This window comes from Trachypithecus francoisi, unplaced genomic scaffold (assembly GCF_009764315.1).
Source record: "Trachypithecus francoisi isolate TF-2019V2 unplaced genomic scaffold, Tfra_2.0 Lachesis_group3, whole genome shotgun sequence".
Taxonomy (NCBI): Eukaryota; Metazoa; Chordata; class Mammalia; order Primates; family Cercopithecidae; genus Trachypithecus; species Trachypithecus francoisi.
The window spans coordinates 114,206,369-114,227,658 of NW_022681468.1; the positions used below are offsets into that span (position 1 = coordinate 114,206,369).

Below are 21,290 nucleotides of genomic sequence, written 5' to 3' on the forward strand. Positions count from 1 at the left end.
AGACCTGAGCCTAAGACAAAGCAGAACCAAACAAGGAAAGTGGGTGGTGGGTAGGCAGGGATCCAAGATCCATTATGAGCCTGAATCCTTTAGCCTAACATCAAAGCCCCTCACTACCGGCTGCCCAGGGTTCTGCTCCAGCTTACACCTGTAATCCCAGCAATTTAAGAGGGCAAGGTGGGGGGACTGCTTGAGCCTAGGCACTTGAGACCAGCCTGGGCAACATAGCAAGATGCCAGCTCTACAAAAAATTTACAAATTAGGTGTGGTGGCACATGCCTGTGGTCTCAACTACTTGGGAGGCTGAGGCAGGAGGATCGCTTGAGCCTAGAAGGCTGCAGTAAGCCATGTTTTTGCCACTGCACTCCAGCCTGGGTGACAGAGACTGTTTCAAAATATGATAATAATAATAAATTATTATTGTAATTTATATTGTATAATAATAAATTATTACTAAATTGTACCACAATAAAAACAGTGTGTAACTATTTACATGGCATTTACACTGTATCAGGTTTTATAAGTAATCTGGAGATGATTTAAATTATATGGTGGGGCATGGTAGCTTGTGCCTGTAGTCCCAGCTACTTGGGAGGCTGAGGTGGGAGGATCATGTGAGCCCAGGGAGTTCGAGGTTGCAGTGAGCTATGATCACACCACTACACGCTAGCCTAGGCAACAGAGTAAAACCCTGACTCAAAAAAAAAAAAAAAAGAAAAAAAGAGTATACGGGAGGGCTGATGTGGTGGCTCACATCAGTAATGCCAGCATTTTGAGAGACCAAGGAAGGAGGATTGCTTGAGCCAGGGGTTTGAGACTAGCCTGGGCAACATGGTGAGACCCTGTCTCTACAAAAATAAAATAAAAATTAGCCGGGTGTGGTGGCTTATGCCTGTGGTTCCAGCTACACAGGGGACCTAGGCAGGAGAATCCCTTGAGCCCAGGAGGTAGAGGCTGCGGTGAGCTATGTTCCCACCACTGCACTCCAGCCTGGGTCACAGAATGAGATCCTGTCTCGGAAAAAAAAAAAAAAAAAAAGTATACCGCAATCCCCTGCGGATACTGAAGGATGAATGTACCTAACACACACACTCACACACGTGGGCTACTAGAAAGGCAGTGACTGCGTATTGCTACTTCCCAGCCACTGTGAGAGAGATGGAAACCCCTGGTCCAAGACACCCACCACTTCCCCAACTTGGGAACCTCTCCGGCTCACCATCTAGCACCTACTTCCAAATACTTCAAGGACAGCAGGAAGTTCTTTTCCAACAAGATTTGGCCTAATTTTTAAATGGCATTCTGCACTTTTTGGCAGGCCTAGGGCTACTTCCAATATCCCATGGCTTTCCTTTTTTAATTTTACCAACTTTTAAAATACACTTTGTACTTTGGGCAGCCCGAGTAAGCGCTAAGTGTGAGGAGCTGACACGGCCATCATTTAAACTAGATTAAACGACGCTGGACAAATAATCGCAGAGCAGCACAAAGTTGGGCTAGACGTGCACAGATGCAAACCCAGATGCAAACCCTCCACTCTGGGCTCGGGAGTCCCTCCTGCTCCAGGCGGCCCCACCCGTACAGCCGGGAAAGGCAGGTCGCACAGATGCACAGCCGCCTACCCACGCACGGTCGCAAGCAGCGTTTCATGGGCACAGAGGGGAAAGTGAGGACACATACAGACAGCCACGGACCCACGCTCGCAGACACAGCTCCCCGAACCTCTCCTCCCGCGCCGCCGCGAGAACCCAGCTTCCCAGCCCCGTTCCACTGCTCACCCGCGCCAGAGGCGTCTCGGGGCTGATCCCAAATATCGCGGTATCTCTGCCGCCCTCCCGCGGAATCTGACTGTCACGCTTCACGAGAGCACCGTGCTGGCTGTGTGTCGCGCAGCCTTCTGGGAGCTGTAGTCCACTTCTCTGCCTTCCAGGAGTCGTAGTCCACTGGGGAAATCCTGGAGCAAACCCTGGCTCACTGTTCTTTGTATTGCTGGGACTCTCGATAGGGGCTGGCATAACTGTCCGACCACCTCTCCTCACTCCTATCAGCCCCACACACACTGCTCGTTGCTTGGAGCCTTTTTTTGTTCTTTTTTTTTTTTTTTTTTTGCTGTTGTCCCAGGTTTATTGAAAATATTACAGTATCCCAAAAAGATTCAAACAGCTCCATATGGCGTTTTGAAATTCATCCCCACTGTCGGCTGAGTGACCTGTAGGTTGGACAGACTGCTAAAGTCCAAAACCATCAGCATTTCCTTAATATCAGGATCTGTTAATACTTCAGTGATCTCCTAATTCAGGCCTGAGACCTCAGGAACATGATTACCTCTCCTTTCTCTCTTCTCCTCCTGCAACTTGATGGAGATACAGCTCACTGAGCCCTTCAAATCAGCTTCATCACATGCATGTTCTAGCCTACTATCTTGTTGTGGAGCTTTTTTTTTTTTCTTTTTGAGACAGGGACTGGCTCTGTCACCCAGACTGGAGTGCAGTGGTGCTATCTCCACTCACTGCAACCTCCACCTTTCGGGCTCAAGCCATCCTCCTATCTCAGCCTATTGAGTAGCTGGGACTACAGGAGTGTGCCATCATGCCAGACTAGTGTTTGTATTTTTTGTAGAGACGGGTTCTCACTCTATTGCCAAGGCTGGTCTCAAACTCCTAGGCTCAAGCAATCTGCCCACCTTGGCCTCCCAAAGTGCAGAGATTACAGGAGTTAAGCCACTGCACCCAGGCCTGGGGAGCTTTTTGCTGGAAATAATGGTGCTCTCCTTTCACATGTGCTTGTTTGTGTGGAAGTTGCTGCCCGGGTGCGTGTAGCACTTTTTTATGATGGAGTATAGAAAAGGGCCATCTTCATGGTGTTAGTGCGAATGGGGCCCATGTTGGCAGGTCCTTAGTAAAAGAGGGCTCGGGGCACTTAATGCTGAATATTTACCAAGGTTCTTCTATTTTAGGTGCACAGGATACACACGGGATACAGGATAAATCAGATGCGTCCCTGTTCTTGACACAAACAGGGACACAGAAAATGACAGGGTAAGATCCTCCATGAGGAAGCAACACCTCCAGGCAGGAAAGCCTTCTTGAAGGAGTGACTTGAGATGAATCTTGAAGGACAGCCAGGAGCTTAGATACAGGATCCCAACAGCGATCCAGGTGGAGGGCATCGAATGGGCAAAGGGAAGGCAGCAGGAGAGTGCACATTGGGCATGCTTCCCTGCCCTTTTCATTTTTTAGCCTTCACAGGCCCCAGAAACCTCTGTATTCATTGAGGTGGCTAAAGCAGCTGTGGGTCCCCTGCCCTGAGCTGAGGTGGGGCCTCTGCTCTACCCCTGCCCTTGGCTGCAATGGACTATCTGGGCCAAACCATCCCTTACCCAGGGATCCAGCCTGCTTCTTTTTTTTTTTTTTTTTTTGAGATGGAGTCTTGCTCTGTCTCCCAGGCTGGAGCGCAGTGGCGTGATCTTGGCTCACTGCAAGCTCTACCTCCCAGGTTCACGCCATTCTCCTGCCTCAGCTTCCCAAGTAGCTGGGACTACAGGTGCCCGCCTCCATGCCTGGTTAATTTTTTGTATTTTTAGTAGAGACGGGGTTTCACCTTGTTAGCCAGGATGGTCTCGATCTCCTGACCTCGTGATCCACCTGCCTTGGCCTCCCAAAGTACTAGGATTACAGGCATAAGCCACCGCGCCCGGCCTATCAAGCCTGCTTCTTCCACTTCCTCCCCCCAAGGCAGGGAGCCTCGGTGGCAATTTCATCACCTACGCAAGGCTGCATCAGATAAAGAGCCACACAGGGTCGTATAGCTCTAGATCCCAGGAATGACAGACCACAGACCCACCCAGCCCCCCATACTTTCATGCCCCTGCCCCACAGCCTGCCATGAGGCTCCACGCAAGCCCACAGGAAGACACATGACACAGCAGAACACACAGGGCCAAATGTTCCCCTTTATTATGGTTCACTCAGTTACCAAAGACAGACACGTTGGCTCAGGCAGCTCAACTGCCAGCTGGGGAACATCCAGCTCCAGAAATAGGGAGCAGCAGCGGCACCAGGAGAATAGCAAAGCAGGTCACTGGGACCCCAGAACTGACCTGGGCCCTCCTCCACTCTACCCCAGGACAGACTTTCCTGCAAAGATAAATGTGTGCCCTGCCCCCACTTCTCATACTGGTTCCTTCCCTGGGAAAGTGCATAGTTGCCTGGAGATGCAGCATCCCAGGGCCTGAATAAGCTGGGCCACACACCAGGATCAGGCTTTCCCAAGGGTAGAGCCAGAGTGTGGCCACATAGGTCTGAGCCAAAGAGGCAGGTAGGACAGGATATTGATTGGAGGTAACATCCAACAGGTCATGGGTGCTAAGCAGGGAGCTAGATCACAGGCCTCCTGGAGCCACCAGAGAGAGAAGGAAAAGGGAGCCAAAGGTCTGGGATAGGAGAGAGAAAGGGAAAAGGAAGAAGGGCCTAGACCTAGGGTCCCTTTTCAGGTACCAGGGACTGTGACCATTGCTCCCTAGAGAGAAAATGGGAGAGAGGAGAGGTAATTATATTTTGTGGCCCAAACCTAAAGGACCATCAGGAAGAGAACTTCCGGAGGCCCCTGGCTCAGGGTGGCCTGGAAGCCTAGGTGTTAGGTTCCAAGCTGAAGCCAGGCCAGAGTAGCCAAGCAGGGTTTGGATTTTTGTCCAAACAGCTCAGGTAGGCTTCTGTTGGGAGAAGGGAAGGTGGGAAATGGGCAAATGCTCTTTGGGTGAGAACCCACTCCCCTTCAGGCTCTGCACACAGCTGGAGCCTCTACCAGCCATATTCTTATACCGCTTGGAATAGAGCAGCCCCATGGGCCTAAAACCACTCTCCTGAAAGTGCTAGGGAGTTCTGACTGGGTGAGGACAAGCCAAGACCAAGGTCTGTAGGCAGAGGGGAGCAAGTTACCTTGATTTGGAAAACAAAACAAAACTAAAGCCAGAGAGCCTCCCCTCCCATCCCGCCTAACCTGAAATCCCATTCAGGCCATTGTGCTTACAGCCAGGACTGGGCCTGTGCTTCTGCTTGGGCCCTGAGTTCAAGTGCCCAGAACTGCCCTGTGACCAAGAGCAAGTCAGGGTGGGGGAAGGCATGCTCCCCTCTCACTGGACCCTGCCTGCCTTCTCCTCTGACCTTCCCTCTGGGCCTAGCCCTCTGAGCCCGTCCCTTCTACCAGATCCAAACAGAACAGCTACTGCTCCCAGGAATCCAGTAGTCACGGAGAGATACCTAGATGCCCCAGTGTGCTGGTGCCAGCCAGACCTCCCCCAGGGACCAATCATTACTGACATGACCTCTGCTCCAGCTGTGCCTTTACATCTGACAACTGCCCAGCATGTCCCAACTCCTCAGGGAAGGCAGTAAGGCAGATGCCACCTAGCACATGGTGCGGTCAGGGTAGGAGAATCAAGCTACAGCAGCTGGGGGCATGGGGAGGAGACAGAGGGACATATGCAGAGGGGCTCAAGGGGGCTCTGGGGAGAGAAGGAGGAGAAGGCAGGGGAGAGAAAAGAGGAGCCTGCCCCTGCAGACCAGACTCTCAGGCCCAAGCAGAAACCCTGCATTTCCATCCCCTGGGGGTCAGCTACCCAGATGGGCTCTGCACCCCCAGCTGTGTGCCCCTCCTACATCAGGGGTAAGGCCCAGCTCCCTCATCAGCTTCCTTGAACTGTAAATCAAGTTAGATTTGGGGATCTGGGCTCAGTCTCAGGAGCAGATAAAACTGGGATACTCAGCCTCGGGGAAGACAAAGAAAAGCCACCTAGGAAAGAGACAGACAGATCCTGGGCAAGGGAAGATAGCATAGGGAATGTGACATTAGGGAACAGATGAAGGAGAAGGAGGCTGAGGGAGGGGAGGCCTGGACGGATGAGAAGAGCAAGGGAATATCCCTGGCTTGTACCCATCCTCCCACCCACCACCAAGAGTGCTAAAAACTGCTGCTTCCCAGGAAGACTGAAAGTGGAAGCAGTTCCAGCTCATAACCCTAGGAAGGGGCCAGTCTTTCTGCTATGCATCCCCTGGCCCCGTGAGGGGTCACTGGCCAGGGTCAGAGGGGCAAGGGGCAGGAGGGGCAGGTGGAGGGTGGGGGTGGGGGCTGGTTTAGCTCTAAACACACATCTAGCACCACAACAAGAGACCTCCACTTCACACTATTTCACGAGGGGACACGGACACAGCTACCACCGCACGGGACAGCTCCACGTGCAGCCCACAGCTGAGTGCCAAGAGCAGAATACAAAGGTTGTGGGCTGGGGGACAGACATATACATATATACATATACATATATATATATATATATATATATATATATATATGTATAAAACTCTGGTCCTTTGTAGAAAGTAGGGAAGGAGAAAAAGGAAAGGGGGAACCCTGCTTGGTCACCACAAATGACGATGTGGCTTGAGCCCCCTGTCCTAATGGCCCCAGCCCTGCCACCTGGTAGGTGTGGCTGGTTCACATCTCATTGGAGTATGTGTAGTTGGGGGTGGCGGAATACTGAGTCTGAGGCTGATTCATGGCACCCTGGGCTGCCCCCATGGCTGCATTCTGGGCCGCCTGCTGCACGTGTGGATTCTTCCATGCCCCTGTTGTCCACTCCTCCTGAGCTTTGCTGAAACTCCCCCCACTTCCCCGGTAAAATTTATGAACCTGTAGGAAAAAAGAGCATAAGAAAGGGTTAATCAAAGAGAAAAGACAGCCCATCCAGGAAATAGATGGGACCCATCTGTAAAAAAAAAACAGTGCTTCCTCCCTATGCATGCCTCTGTAGGAGAGTCCTGCAAGCCATTCCAGAGTGAATCTCTTGGAAGACCTCAGGATCCTCTTGTAAATTGGAGGAGGGCTTGTTTCAGAACACAGCCACTTCCCAAAGCCACCTTCTCACCCTTGAGGGGACCACATACCATGCTGAGGGCGATGAAGGAAAAGACGGCCATCACTGTGAACATGACAGTGGGAATTAGCATCACCACCGCCGAGCCAATGTTCGTTCCGAAGAAGGAGATGGTGGCAATCCAGCCGCTGCAGGAAGAGGCCAGTGTGGGGCTGTGGGCAGGATGGGCGGTGCCCAGGAGCCCCTCTCCCAGAGGAAGGGACCATCTCATTGTCACAGGGAGGAAACATATCACTGGATAAAGAGGGACCATCTTACTGATACCCAAAGGGCCTGTGTCAGTGGCTCAAGAAGACCCCTTCCCTGTGGCTCAGAGGTGCTCTACAGATACAACACTTCCTTTCCCCAGATTTTCCCATAATCCCTGACACCCCTCAGCCCCCAAGAAACCACTGCCAGGTTCTCCTTCCCTCTGATGCTATGGCTGTACTACTACACTATCCCGAATCCTCTCACTCTCCCAACAACCCATGTCACTCAGGCCCCATAGGCTAGGCAGCTTAGCACACAAAGGTACCCAAAAGATACACCCGCAGTGCCACCCCTTCCAGCCCCAGGCCACACCCCTGCCTCTTACCAGACGCCCCAGCCTGGGATGCCCACGGCCTGGATGATGCTGATGACCAACTGAGCCATGAAGGTAAAGAAGAATGCCATGAAACTGAAGGAGCTGTCAGTCCTGTGGCAGAGGAGGTGGCTCCCGTCACCTGGGCAGAAGGCCAGGGCTTCCCTGCCTTCAAGGCCCCCAAGCCCTTCCAAGTTTAAGTGCATAATGGACAGAAGACATTTAAAGGCCTTAATTGAGAGGTCAGAATGGGATAGTTTTACCCATACATCTTTGCAAGTTTCTACATGGTAGACCTGTGTGTTGCAACATTACACAGGGAGGGATTTCCTCATGAACAGACCACCCACTGTTACATGGATGGACGGCTTATTGGCATAGAAATAGATGGCTCCATTGAGGCAGGAATAAACAGTCTCAGTGTCAAGGGGATGGACACTGGCACCAAGACAGCTAGCTCCACTGGTACATGGATGGATGGTCCCATAGGCTCAGAGATAGAAAGTCTCACTGGCTCTAGAACGGACACCCTATTGGCACCAAAATAGTAGCTAATTGGCACTTAGATAGATGGCCTGATTGGCACAGAGAGATGTAAGGCCCCATCAGCATTGAGATGGATATTCTCCTGGCACTAAGACAGGTAGCCTTGGCACATTGATGAACAGTCACATGGGCACAAAGATTGAAAATGCCATTTGGCACTAGGTGGGCACCCACTGGCACCAAGACAGCAAGTTCCACTGATACGTGGATGGGTGTTCCCTTTGGCACACAGTTGGATGACCTCATTGCACATGAACAGCGTCCATGGTGCATGGCTGGCTGGTTCCATTGGCACATGGATAGATGGTGTCCTTGGCACCAAGTCGGCTAGCCCCACAGGTAGTAGGATGGGTAGCTCCACCAAGACAGGCAGCCCCACAGGCAAAATTTAACAGGCAGCTGCCCGAGGAAGGTGATGACAGAAGAAAAAATAGGCCTGGTCTCTCTATATTTCCCCTATCTAAGGGTAGAGTGAGGAGGAAAGGAACTCACTCTCAGGCCTCTCACCTCAATCTGGCACCCCCAGAAAGCCCAAGCCCAGCCCTACCTAGCAATCTGAGCCAAAGGTGAACAAGGGAAAGTGAGTTTGGGGGAGGGTAAAAAAAAAAAAAAAAAGAAGTGAGAAAAGATTTGGAGAAGAGGCAGGGGAGACAGGCAAAGAGACGGCTAGGCACTGCAGTTAGTACCAACCACTTACTTGAAGGCCTTGTAAATGGGCCGAAACCAGCAGACGTAGGAGCAGGGTGTGAAGAGGATGAGCCAGAGAAAGGCGAGGCCAAAGTTGGTGGCTCCCCCGCCTCCGATCAGCCACGCGAGACAGCCCACCAGGTTCACGGCCAGCGTGACGCTGTTCACTGCAGGCCAGGAGCACATGCACACATAGAGACAGACACCCAGGCCCATAGAGAGACACATGAGCACACGGACATGGGCACGCACACACCAGTAACACAACAGAGACCCACCATCAAGCCAGGCCAACAGCACAGACAAGCACAGAGAGATGCAGACACATTCACAGATTCACACCCACACAAAAGACCCACAACCCGTACCAACAAATACATACAGAGACACATGAGACACACATACACACACAGAGGAGTAAAGACTGTAAGAAAGCAAGCTGGGAGCTCGAACCAACCGCCCCCCTCTCCCACAACCCCAGCACCCACTCCTGAGAAATCTGGAGAGCACAGGCTCCAGAACCCAGAGCTTCTGCCCAGCAAGCCCCTTTGAAGGGCTCCAAAGCCTCAGGGTGATAAAATGCTTTTGTCCTTATAAGAATGGCTTCAGGCCCTCACCCTCCCAGACTCACAGCAATCACCAAGCCCAGGACAGGGGAAACCGACCTTACACTTTCTCTTTCGAGATAGGGGCATGGAAAGAGAAAAGTAAAAGGCCTTGTGGAAACATCTCTTCTAGCCATTGTGCCATCTACCTTGCACTTAAATGGGGCAGGCATTGGCGGCTGGAATCTCAGTCTTTTTTTTTTTTTTTTTTTTGAGAGAGAGTCTTGCTCTGTCGCCCAGGCTGCAGTGCAGTGGCGCGATCTTGGCTCACTGAAAGCTCCGCCTCCCAGGTTCAAGCCATTCTCCTGCCTCAGCCTCCCAAGCAGTTGGAACTACAGGCACCCACCACCATGCCCGGCTAATTTTTTTGTATTTTTTTAGTAGAGACAGGTTTTCACCTTGTTAGCCAGGATGGTCTCCACCTCCTGACCTTGCGATCCACCCGCCAAGGCCTCCCAAAGTGCTGGGATTACAGATGTGAGCCACCACACCCGGCCTTGGAATCTCAGTCTTTATCTAATCTATTTCTTTTTTTTTTTATTTTTGAGATGGAATCTTGCTCCGTAGCCCAGGTTGGAGTGCAGTGGCGCGATCTCAGCTCACTGCAACCTCCACTTCTCAGGTTCAAGCGATTCTCCTGCCTCAGCCTCCCCAGTAGCCGGGATTACAGGCGCCCGCCACCATGCCCAGCTAATTTTTGTATTTTTAGTAGAGATGGGTCTTCGCCAAGTTGGCCAGGCTGGTCTCGAACTCCTGACCTCAGGTGATCCACCCGCCTCGGCTTCCCACAGTGCCAGATTATAGGTGTGCGTCACTGTGCCCAGCTATCTAATCTATTTCTTTTTTTTTTTTTTTTTTTTTTTTATTCTTTGAGACAGAGTCTCGCTCTGTCGCTCAGGCTGGAGTGCAGTGGCCGGATCTCAGCTCACTGCAAGCTCCGCCTCCCGGGTTTACGCCATTCTCCTGCCTCAGCCTCCCGAGTAGCTGGGACTACAGGCGCCCGCCACCTTGCCCAGCCAGTTTTTTGTATTTTTTAGTAGAGATGGGGTTTCAACGTGTTAGCCAGGATGGTCTTGATCTTCTGACCTTGTAATCCGCCCGTCTCGGCCTCCCAAAGTGCTGGGATTACAGGCTCGAGCCACCGCACCCGGCCTAATCTATTTCTTAGATAACTCTCATGCCAGCTCTTCGAAGAAGTCTTCCTTTGCTACTACAACCTCATCATCTCCCATCCCTCTGACCTTCTACTGACCTGGGCTGCTCTCAAGTTTCCCCAGATATAAATCCCAGCCCATCAACCAGACTAAAAGTTCCCCAAGAACAGGACCCGAGCTCTCCCTCCTCTGTCCCCACCTCATCTATCTGAACTAGGAGGCACAGTGTCACTGAGTCATGGCCAGCAGGGACCTCAAAGATTTACAGATAAAAGTGATGATGCTGGTACTAACACACACCCAGGTCTGTGCAGCACATCATTATCTAACATCAGGGCACTCCCTTTCTTGAAAACAAAGTTCAGTCCACAAAGACCTGCTGAACAAACAAACGAAGGAGGGCTCAATCATGGCCTCAAACAGCCAGGCATCTGTGGTCCTGCCTTCTGAATAAAACTCTTAAGCACCTCAAGGGTTATATACATTTCCTTGGGAGTAAAGCACCTGGCAAGTGCCTAGTGAGGACTTAAGGAGATATTTATAGCCCTTAAATCCAGCTTCTGGATGAGATGTTCCCAGGAGTGGAGTTCCCAGAGCCCAGGTCAGATGGTGACCCACAAGCCTGGCCTGACCACCATGTCACCCATCTCAGGGTCCCTCATAATGAGTGGGCATTTTTTCCTGTACATTCAGCTGTATTTCCTCTATCCCCGTTCATTGTCCCAAAATCTCCTGGAGGCTTGGTGTTAAAAACTGATTTTATTTGCTCTTTATATAGAAAAGACACTAACCTATTACATTGGTTGACATCCCTCCCTAGTCCAACCTGTCCCCAGTTCCCTTGCTCAAACACTTCCGCTGCAATTACTCTGCTTCCTCTCTGGAATGGATACCCATGGGCTCAGCCCCTCTCTCTCTCTAGCCATCAGTTTCTGTCTGTCTTCACTCTTCCCCCTATCCAGCTTAGATTCCATAATTCATTACTCACTTTCTTATTCCCTCTCCTGCCCTGTCTTCTGGTCACACTCACCCTAGATGAACATAATTCTCATCTGTACCCGAGCTGAATGTCGCTGAGAAAAAAGGGGACCCCATGAGGAAGACTGGCAGGACTATAAACTCACATCAGCCAACCTCAAATGGACCTTGTGTGTGGCCCAGAAATCTTAGGGGCCAGGTTTCTTTGGAGAGTGTCCTCACTTTCTGTCTACAAACATGGCCATGGCCTCGTTCTGAGCCCACTCTCCCCACTACATCATATTTGATGGAAAAAATGCAAGCCATCAGAGAGGTAACTTCCTCATTTGCTTCCCAACATCTATAGACTTACCCACACCTGTCCCATCCCCCCTTCTCTCAGGTTACATGGTAGGAGATCCCTTCTTCACTCAAACGCCAAGCCAGGCCTTGAAACGGAGTCTGTCTGCCCCATCCTCTTCCTACCATGCCATGAGGGACCTGCTGCAAAGACAGCATATTTTACCACCTTCCTGGCATGTGCAAGCATCTGCCGAGGTAGGCAGCTAAGTGCAGGCCTCACTGAGGGCAATGTCACACATAGCAGAATCCAACTGCAGTCACACTGCGGGTATCTTTGGCTCCTGGGGTTCACACCCAGCACAGGATAGCCAGCCTGCCTTCCCCTCACATGCCTAAGAGGTACCTTCTAACCAACCTCAGCACAGCCAAGTCCCATTCCCCCAAGAAGACACCTTTCCCACCACCTGCTGCAGATCACCAGAAATGAGGCCTTTACACTCTCAACCTTAAAACCTTAGGACACTGATGTTAAGGTTTTCTAAATAAAGAATTCTAGATTATTTAATTATTTTTTTAGAGACAGGCGCTTACTCTGTCACCCAGGGTGGAGTGCAGTAGCATGATCATAGATCACTGCAGCCTTGAACTCCTGGGCTCAAGTGATCCTCCTACCTTAGTCCCCTGAGTAGCTAGGACTACAGGCAAGTGCCACTATTCCTAGCAAGTTTTTTTAAGAGATAGGGTCTTGCTATGTTGCCCCCACTGGCCTCAAACTCCTAGGCTCATTGGATCCTCTGCCTTGGCCTCCTGAGTAGCCGGACTACAAGTGTGAGCCACCACACAGGCCTAATTTTTTTTTTTTATTTTCGGTAGAGACAGGGTCTTGCTGTGTTGCCCAGGCTGGTCTTAAACTCCTTACCTCAAGTGATCCTCCTGGCTTAGCCTCCCAAAGTGCCAGGATCACAGGTGTGAACCACTGTGCCTGACATTAGACTCTTATAGGTAGAGACCACCCAACACAGAGCTGCATGGAACCACAGCAATCGCCAAGCCAATACTCTCTTCCTACAAATAAGGAACCTGCTGCTTGGGAAGCACAGTGACCAGGCGAACATGACCCCACAGCTCCCAACTCCCAGTTGAATCCTCCTCTTTGAGCAATCTTCCAGAGAAAGCAAGACAAATAAGGTTTTGAGGGAAGGATTCCTCTCCAAATCCAGAATCCTGAGGTCCTGACAGTCCCCAGATGTTCCCTGGAAAGTTACTCCAGTGGAAGGGAAAGGGGAAGCAAGAAGGCAGGGATTACACTGCAGAGAGGGACCCCCGTCCAGATGCTCTGTGAAAGGAGGGTGGAGGGGAAGGAAGGGAGGAGAGGCCTAGATGGGGAGGTTGAGGGAAACTGAGGCCCAGTCAGGGAGGTGGCCCATGGAAGAAGCCTCTGGGAGCCTGGCAGGGGAAGACTTATGGTCCATGCATATGCCACAAGTGGGACTGAAGGACAGTCGGGCCTGTGGGCACCCCGTCCTGCGCCCAGCACGCCCAGTCTTCCTTCCTCCTCCAGTCACCCTGGCCCACCCCCATCCCACGGCACTCACACATCCAGAGGTAGTAGAGGCGCTTGGTCATGCTGAGATGCTGGGGAGGAATGTCTGCCTCAAAGTCTTGGTAGAAACATGGCTTCAGCGGGATGAATTTGGGCAATGGTGGGAAGTTGTTCACTTTCTCTGTGGATGAGACACATTGCACAACATCACCTCCAGTCTTTCCCCTCACAATCCAAGACGCTCATCATTTCCCTGGCTGTGCTGCCCTATTGGCCCCTGTGGCCACCGGCCACTCTGTTTTCCCCACTCAGCCATTCCTACCTCCCCAGGTCAGCTGAGATGATCCCAAAGTAGCCAAAGGCCCTAAGACAGTGTCACTCAGAATAAAAAACAATGTCACCTTGATAGACAGCATTTATTGTTTTTTAATTCTGAGTGACACTGACACTGTCTTGGGGCCTCAAGGTGCCACCCTCTCAGTGGGAGCAGCTCCAAGCAGAGGAAGCGGGATGCATGAGAATCTACAGATGTGGGTTCCAGCCTCCATTCAGCATTTGTGCTCTGGGGCAAATCATCGCCCCTCTCTAGACCTCAGTTTATCTGCTGGAGTGGGGGCTGGGCTACATGGTTCCTAAAGTTCCCTCCAACTTTGGCATTCTATACCTCTGAGCCTTCTGAACCAGATAAAAAAAGGCCTCAGAGTATTAGAAAGCAATAGAGACAGAGGGGAGGGGGGCCACTAATCAGGCAGATGGACAGTAAGACAAGGACATCAAGGTACTCAATTCCTGGTCTCTAGGACCAAAGATCTGACACAGGGCTAGACAATGTCATGTTGAGGTTCTCAGGCCTCAGTGGAGAAAGTGGGGAAAGCTTAGGGACAATAAGATGGAAAGAACCTGGCCTCCAAAGACTAGGGGAGATAAGGGGACCAGGAAGAGGGCCATCCACGCTATGCTCACTGTCATGTCCTACCCACACAGCCTGCCCCTCTCCTTACCTGCCATGATGGTACCAGTGCCCACTGGCCTGCCCACACCTCTTGTCCTGAACTGGAAGGAAAGAAAAGCCAGAGAAGGATGAGATCAGGGCCACACTCAACCCAGTCCCTCTCTACTCCCCATCTGGGTAGCAAGCTCCCCAGGACAGGACCCAGCACACACTCCCACAGTGCCGTGAACACAATGGAGGCAGCTCCCCTCCTCCCAGAGCCACCCTTCCACCAGCTGCACCTTCCCAGCTGCTCCCGCCCTCTGCCTCAAGGCACAAAATCTACCCTCCGAAAACCCCATCCAAGGATGGGAAAGGAACCTGGGAGGGAATCCCATATAGGGAAAGCCAAGTGACATTCTATTCCTTGACCTTGAATTACAGACTGAGCCTCAGCCTTGGTCACAGGCTAGCCTCCCTTCACTCCTTTTGCCTTTGTTCATTTATTAAGACACTTACACGGTGCTGGAAGAGAGAATGAGCAAGACAGATGTGGTCCCTGCTCTCCCCATGAAACAGTCAATCACCTCTGCAGTAAATCATATAAAAGGCAAGCACAGTTGCCGTGAAAACATACATAGCATGTCACGGTGATCTAATCTGGTCTGGGGAGTCAGGGAAATTAAATTATTTTAATTAAAAAAACTTTTTTTGAGATGGGGTCTCTCTCTATTGCCCAGGCTGGAGTGCAGTGGTACAAACCCAGCTCACTGCAGCCTCAGCCTCCCCAGGCTCAGGTGATCCTCCAAGCTCAGCCTCCTAAGTAGCTGGAACTATAGGAATGAACCATGCCCAGCTAATTTTTATATTTTTTTATAGCGATTGAGTTTCGCCATATTGCCCAGGCTAATTTGAATTCCTAGGCTTAAGCAATCCACCTGCCTCAGCCTCCCAAAGTGCTAGGATTATAGGAATGAGCCACTGCACCCAGCCTCAGGGAAATTAAATACAAGTGGTAGTAAAGACCTGAAGAAAGAAGAGGAGTTCCCCAGGCAAAACAGCCTTCCAGGCAGATGGGAAAGCATCCTACAGGGACAGTTCCTCACTAGGAATGCGCTTCACACTTGTGTTTTTTCTCAGACAGGGTCTCACTCTGTCACCCAGGCTGGGGTAAAGTGGCACTCCTGGGCTCAAGCCATCCTCCTGCCTCAGCCTCTTGAGTAGCTAGACTACAGGGACAGGCTACCATGCTAATTTTTTAATATTTTGTAGACAGGAGGTCTTGCCATGTTGCACAGTTGGTTTCAAATTCCTGGCCTCAAGCAATCCTCCTGCTTTGGACTCCCGAAGTGCTGGGATTATAGGCATGAGCCACCTATCATAAGGGAAAGAAAGCCACTATGGCCAAAGTAGAATGCAAATGAGGGGGCAGCAGATGAGGCTAGAGAGGCAAGGTGGGCAGGCTGTGCTCCCTGAGACCCTTCGGAGACAAGTTTGAAGGGGTCTTGAGGTGGTTTTAAGGAGTAGGGGAAAGGGAGCAATTGGAAGACTCCCTGCCCACTTAACTCCAAGTGGATGGTGGAAATCCATCATGACAAGCCTGTGTGAGACCAGGCAGAGGTTCCAGGGGAGGACAAGCAGCGTGTGCTATGGACATGCAGGATATGAGACACTGGGGGACACCTGGACAGGGCGTCTTATAGGAATCTGGAGTGTACAAACATGCTCTGCTCCTGCAAGTTCAGCAGCAGGCCTGGTTGACCCATGCTAAGTAATCATTGGCAAGTTAACGCCAAGGAAACCAAGCAGCAATCACCTTGTTAGAACAGTAACTTTGGTGGACATTTATATAGTCAACAGCAGAAAATGGTCCACAACCAAGTGCTAAGGCAATGCAACATTTAAAAGCTAGGCAGAAATTTGCTTAAAGTTTTGGAACAGGAAAAGCTAATCTATGGTGTTAGAAGTCAAGACAGTATTACCCTTGATGGGGCAGCGACTGGAGGCCCGGCATCTGTTCCTGGTAGGGGTGCTGGATACACAGAGGTAGATTTTGTGAACATTCTCCAAGCATACAGTTACAACTTGTGCAATCTCCTATGTGTTAGACTTCCATGAGAAGTTTGCTTTAAAATAAAAACTTCAGGCTGGGCGCAGTGGTTCACACCTGTAATTCCATCATTTTGGGAGGCCGAAGCAAGAGGATCACTTGAGACCAGTAGTTCAAGACCAGTCTGGCCAACATAGTGAGATTCCATCTCTACAAAAAATAAAAAATTAGGCAGGCACGGTGGTGCGTGCCTGTAGTCCCAGTTCCTCAGGAGGCTGAAGTGGGAGGATTGCTTGAGTCTGGGAGGTGGAGGCTGCAATGAGCCATGATTGCACCACTGCACTCCAGCCTGGGCAACAGAGCAAGACTGTCTCAAAGGAAAAACAATCACACACACACACACACACACACACACACACAAACTTCTAGCATTCCAGTCAAATTCCTTTGGACCTGATTAAAAGATCAGGCAATTACAATCTTCTGGGCCCTTTTGTGATATGGGATCAAATACAGATATAAAAACCCAGTAACATCTACCACAAAAAGAAAAGAGAAGGGTATGATAGAGACAATCAAGAAATAATATCCATACACAGGTGCATTAATTGCAGCACCGTTTTGAATAACAAAGGATTAGAAACCATCAATAGGGGACTGATTAAACCAATGGTACGGTCATACAATGGACTGTTCTGCAGCTATTTCTAAAAATGCTCTGCAGCTGTTAAAAATTTTAAAAAGAGAAAGAGGTTCTCCGGGTACTGATATGGAAAAATCTCCAAAAACATGAGTAGTTAAAAAAAGCAAGATGTACAACAGTCTGTATGTTAAACCTTTCATGTTAAAGAAAAGGAAGAGAAGATAATAAGAATATATTTTCCTTTTAACCTAATAATCCTGATCCTGTTAGTCATTTACCCAGATAAAAGAAATGACAAACACACACGTTATTCAACATGACACTACTTGCATTAGCAAAATGCTGAAAGCAGCCTAAATGTGACTATTTAAATATACGAGATGCATCATACAATAGCGTATTACACAGATGTAAAAAAGAGGCCAGCCACGGTGACTCACACCTGTAATCCCAGCACTTTCAGAGGCGAAGGCAGGAGGATCACTTGAGGTCAGGAGTTTGAGAACAGCCTGGCCAACATGGTGAAACCCCATCTCTACCAAAAAAATACAAAAATTAGCCGGGCATGATGGCATAACCCTGTAATCCCAACTACTCAGGAGACTGAGGTGGGAGAATCTCAAACCCAGAAGGTGGAGGTTGCAGTGAGCCAAGATTGCGCTGCTGCACTCCAACCTGGGTGACAGAGTGAAACCATGTCTCAAAAAAATAAAATAAATAAATAAAAAATAAAGATGAGCTCAGTAAACTGCTGTGGAATGCTTTCCAGGATATATTAAGTTTAAAAAAAAAAAAGAGCAGAGGACGAAAAGTGTAAATCATATGCTACCCCTTATGTAAGAAAGGGGAAGTAAAAATGCACATACGAATTTGCTTATTTTTGCAAAAGAAACACAGGAAGAATCAACCAGAAAGTAATGGATGAGTAGAGAGACTTCTGTTCTTTACATACTTGTTAATAAGCTTTTTTAATATACTTATACACATAAAATGACTTCTATATTTCAAAAACATAAACCAAAAAGAAAAGCAAACCCTAAAACTGAAACCAAAACAAATCAAGCTAACTATACTTTAAATTGCTAACAATCTTACAGACAAAAAAAAAAAAGGCCCAAGTAACTTTTGATCACAGTAATTCTGTGTTGTCTTAGAAAGATAAACCTCAAGGGCAAAAACAACTGCAAACAGGCTGGGTGCAGTGGCTCATGACTGGAATCCCAGCACTTTGAGATGCCAAGGCAGGTGGATCGCTTGAGCTCAGAAGTTCAAGACCAGCCTGGATAACACAGCAAGACCCAGTCTCTAGAAAAAATATAAACATGGCCAGGCACGGTAGCTCACACCTGTAATCCCAGCACTTTGGGAGGCCGAGGCATGCGGATCACGAGGTCAAGAGATCAAGACCATCCTGGCCAACATGGTGAAACCCTGTCTCTACTAAAAATACAAAAATTACATGGGTGTGGTGGCATGTGCCTGTAGCCCCAGCTACTCGGGAGACTGAAGCAGGAGAATCGCTTGAACCTGGGAGGCAGAGGTTGCAGTGAGCCGAGATCATGCCACTGCCCTCCAGCCTGGCGACAGAGTGAGACTCCATCTCAAAAAAAAAAAAAATACAAACATTAGCGGGACATGGTGATGTGTGCCTGTAGTCCCAGCTTCTCCTGAGGCTGAGGTGAGAGGATCACTTGAGCTCTGGAAGTCAAGGCTGCAGTGAGGTGTGATTGCGCCACTGCACTCCAGCCTGGGTGACAGAGCAAGACCCTGTCTCAAAAAAAGAAAAAGAAACTGCAAACAAGTCATGAATTTTAGCAGGTTTACTCTTACTGCTGGTACTGCTGCAATGACTCTAAAGCTTTGCCACGTATACCACAGAAGAGGGCAAATGAGTAAGTGTGCTGATTTGGGGAAGGTGGGTTCTCATTGAAGGAGACAGAATACGGACCATGGAAAGGTAAGAAAGAGACTTGTGGTGTTGGATTCAAAGCAGAGGTATCAGTATGAACACAGAATTTTAAAAATATATATGGCTGGTTCCAAGTCAGGAAAAGGAAATACAAGGTTAGCCTGGAACATCTTGTGGTATCAGAAAGAAGAAAGTACTCAATAACTAATGGAGGCAAGTCAAAAGGACACAAGAGCCAATCTGAAAAGGCTACAACCAACCAAATTTGGGACAATTCGACTATCAAAAGTAATAACCACATGAATTTTTTTTTTTTCTTTTTTTTTTTTTTGAGACAGAGTCGCACTCTGTTGCCCAGGCTGGAGTGCAGCAGCGTGATCGCAGCTCACGGCAACCTCTGCCTCCTGGGTTCAAGTGATTCTCCTGCTTCAGCCTCCCGAGTAGCTGGGATTACAGGCGCTCCGCCACCACACCCAGCTAATTGCTTTTTTATTTAATTATTTATTTAATTTATTTTTTGAGACGGAGTCTCACTGTGTCGCTCAGGCTGGAGTGCAGTGGCACGATCTCGGCTCACTGCAAGCTCCACCTCCCGGGTTCACACCTTTCTCCTACCTCAGCCTCCCGAGTAGCTGGGACTACAGCCAATACCACGCCCGGCTAATTTTTTTGTATTTTTTTAGTAGAGACAGGGTTTCACCGTGTTAGCCAGGATAGTCTCGATCTCATGACCTCGTGATTCGCCCGCCTTGGTCTCCCAAAGTGCTGAGATTACAGGCGTGAGCCACCACACCTGGCCAGTTGTATTTTTAGTAGAGACAGGGTTTCACCATGTTGGCCAGGCTGGTCTTAAACTCCTGGCCTCAAGCCATACACCCACCTCAGCCTCCCAAACTGCTGGGATTACAGGCATGAGCCACATTGCCTGGCCCACATGGCTTATTTTTTTAAAAAAAATCCATGAATCCAAAGTGACATTATTATTTTATTTTTTATTTTTTTTATTTTTTATTTTTTTTTGAGACGGAGTCTTGCTCTGTCGCCCAGGCTGGAGTGCAGTGGCCGGATCTCAGCTCACTGCAAGCTCCGCCTCCCGGGTTTACGCCATTCTCCTGCCTCAGCCTCCCAAGTAGCTGGGACTACAGGCGCCCGCCACCTCGCCCAGCTAGTTTTTTTGTATTTTTTAGTAGAGATAGGGTTTCACCCTGTTAGCCAGGATGGTCTTGATCTCCTGACCTCGTGATCTGCCCATCTCGGCCTCCCAAAGTGCTGGGATTACAGGCTTGAGCCACTGCGCCCGGCCTATTTTATTTTTTAAAAGAGAGGGAGGGCCTGGTGCAGTGGCTCACATCTGTAATCCCAGCACTTTGGGGGCCGAGGCAGGAGGATCACAAGGTCAGGAGTTCAAGACCAGCCTGGCCAACACAGTGAAATCCTGTCTCTACTAAAAATACAAAAAATTAGCTGGGCGTGGTGGCGTGCGCCTGTAATCCCAGCTACTCCAGAGGCTGGGGCAGGAGAATAGCTTGAACCCAGGAGACGGAGGTTGCAGTGAGCGGAGAGCACGCCACTCCACTCCAGCCTGGGTGACAGAGCTAGACTCCATCTCAAAAAAACAAAGCAAAAAACAAAAAAAAAAAAAGAGGGAGGCCGAGGCGGATCACTTGAGGTCAGCAGTTAGAGACCAGCCTGGCCAACATAGTGAAACCTTGTCTCTACCAAAAAATACAAAAAATAGCCAGGCATGGTAGCACATACTTGTAGTCCAACTACTCGGGAGACTGAGGCAGGAGAATCGCTTGAACCTGGGAGGCGGAGGTTGCAGTAAGACGAGATCACACCACTGCACTCCAGCCTGGGCAACAGAGTGAGACTCCGTCTCAAAAAAAGAAAAAAAGAAAGAACATCATGTGCCTCCTGCTATGCTGTGCACAGAAGGACTCAAGGTCATATATGAATACTGTTGCCAAAAAAAATGTTTAATCTGAAAATAACTATGAAGAAACAGTCTGACAAATTCAGACTGTGGGAAATTCTACAAGACAAATGTTATTGTCATGAAAGACAGAAATTGACAGGGGGAGCTTTCTAAATTAATGGAGACAAAAGAGACATGCAACCAAATGTAATGGGGAAGCCTGTCAGATTTTTTTTTTTTTTTTTGAGATGGAGTTTTGCTCTTGTTGCCCAGGCTGGAGTGCAATGGCACAATCGTGGCTCGATGCAACCTCCGCCTCCAGGGTTCAAGCGATTCTCCTGCCTCAGCCTCTGGAGTAGCTGGGATTACAGGCATGCGCCACCACGCCCAGCTAATTTTGTATTTTTAGTAGAAATGGAGTTTCTCCATGTTGGTCAGGCTGGTCTCGAACTCCCGACCTCAGGTGATCCGCCCACCTTGGCCTCCTAAAGTGCTGAGATTACAGGTGTGAGCCACCACACCAACCCAGATCTTAGATTTTTTTTTTTTTT

At 49.6% G+C, this 21,290-nt stretch overlaps 2 protein-coding genes across 13 annotated transcripts in view; both read right to left on the reverse strand.

Moving 5' to 3' along the window:
- The window catches only part of PPCDC (phosphopantothenoylcysteine decarboxylase), a 47,355-nt gene extending 45,520 nt beyond the window's left edge, over window positions 1-1,835 (reverse strand). For 8 of the 11 annotated variants that reach the window (XM_033189331.1, XM_033189329.1, XM_033189330.1 and 5 more), the window contains exon 1: window positions 1,779-1,835. The gene's annotated coding sequence lies outside the window, so the exon portion shown is untranslated. Of the gene's footprint in view, window positions 1-1,680 lie in introns of all 11 variants that reach the window. The other 3 variants (XM_033189324.1, XM_033189326.1, XM_033189335.1) reach the window with 3 other exon arrangements.
- Window positions 1,836-3,932: 2,097 nt separating this feature from the next.
- Window positions 3,933-21,290, reverse strand: part of SCAMP5 (secretory carrier membrane protein 5) — a 28,246-nt gene continuing 10,888 nt past the window's right edge. The window contains exons 2-8 of one of the 2 annotated variants that reach the window (XM_033189338.1): window positions 16,202-16,251; window positions 14,290-14,341; window positions 13,341-13,469; window positions 8,737-8,893; window positions 7,506-7,607; window positions 6,939-7,056; window positions 6,416-6,684 (exon numbers count right to left, since the gene is read on the reverse strand). In XM_033189338.1, the coding sequence (XP_033045229.1) occupies window positions 6,490-6,684; window positions 6,939-7,056; window positions 7,506-7,607; window positions 8,737-8,893; window positions 13,341-13,469; window positions 14,290-14,296 (708 nt within the window). In that variant the 5' untranslated portion in view covers window positions 14,297-14,341; window positions 16,202-16,251 and the 3' untranslated portion in view covers window positions 6,416-6,489. Of the gene's footprint in view, window positions 6,685-6,938; window positions 7,057-7,505; window positions 7,608-8,736; window positions 8,894-13,340; window positions 13,470-14,289; window positions 14,342-16,201; window positions 16,252-21,290 lie in introns of both variants that reach the window. The other variant, XM_033189337.1, reaches the window with a different exon arrangement.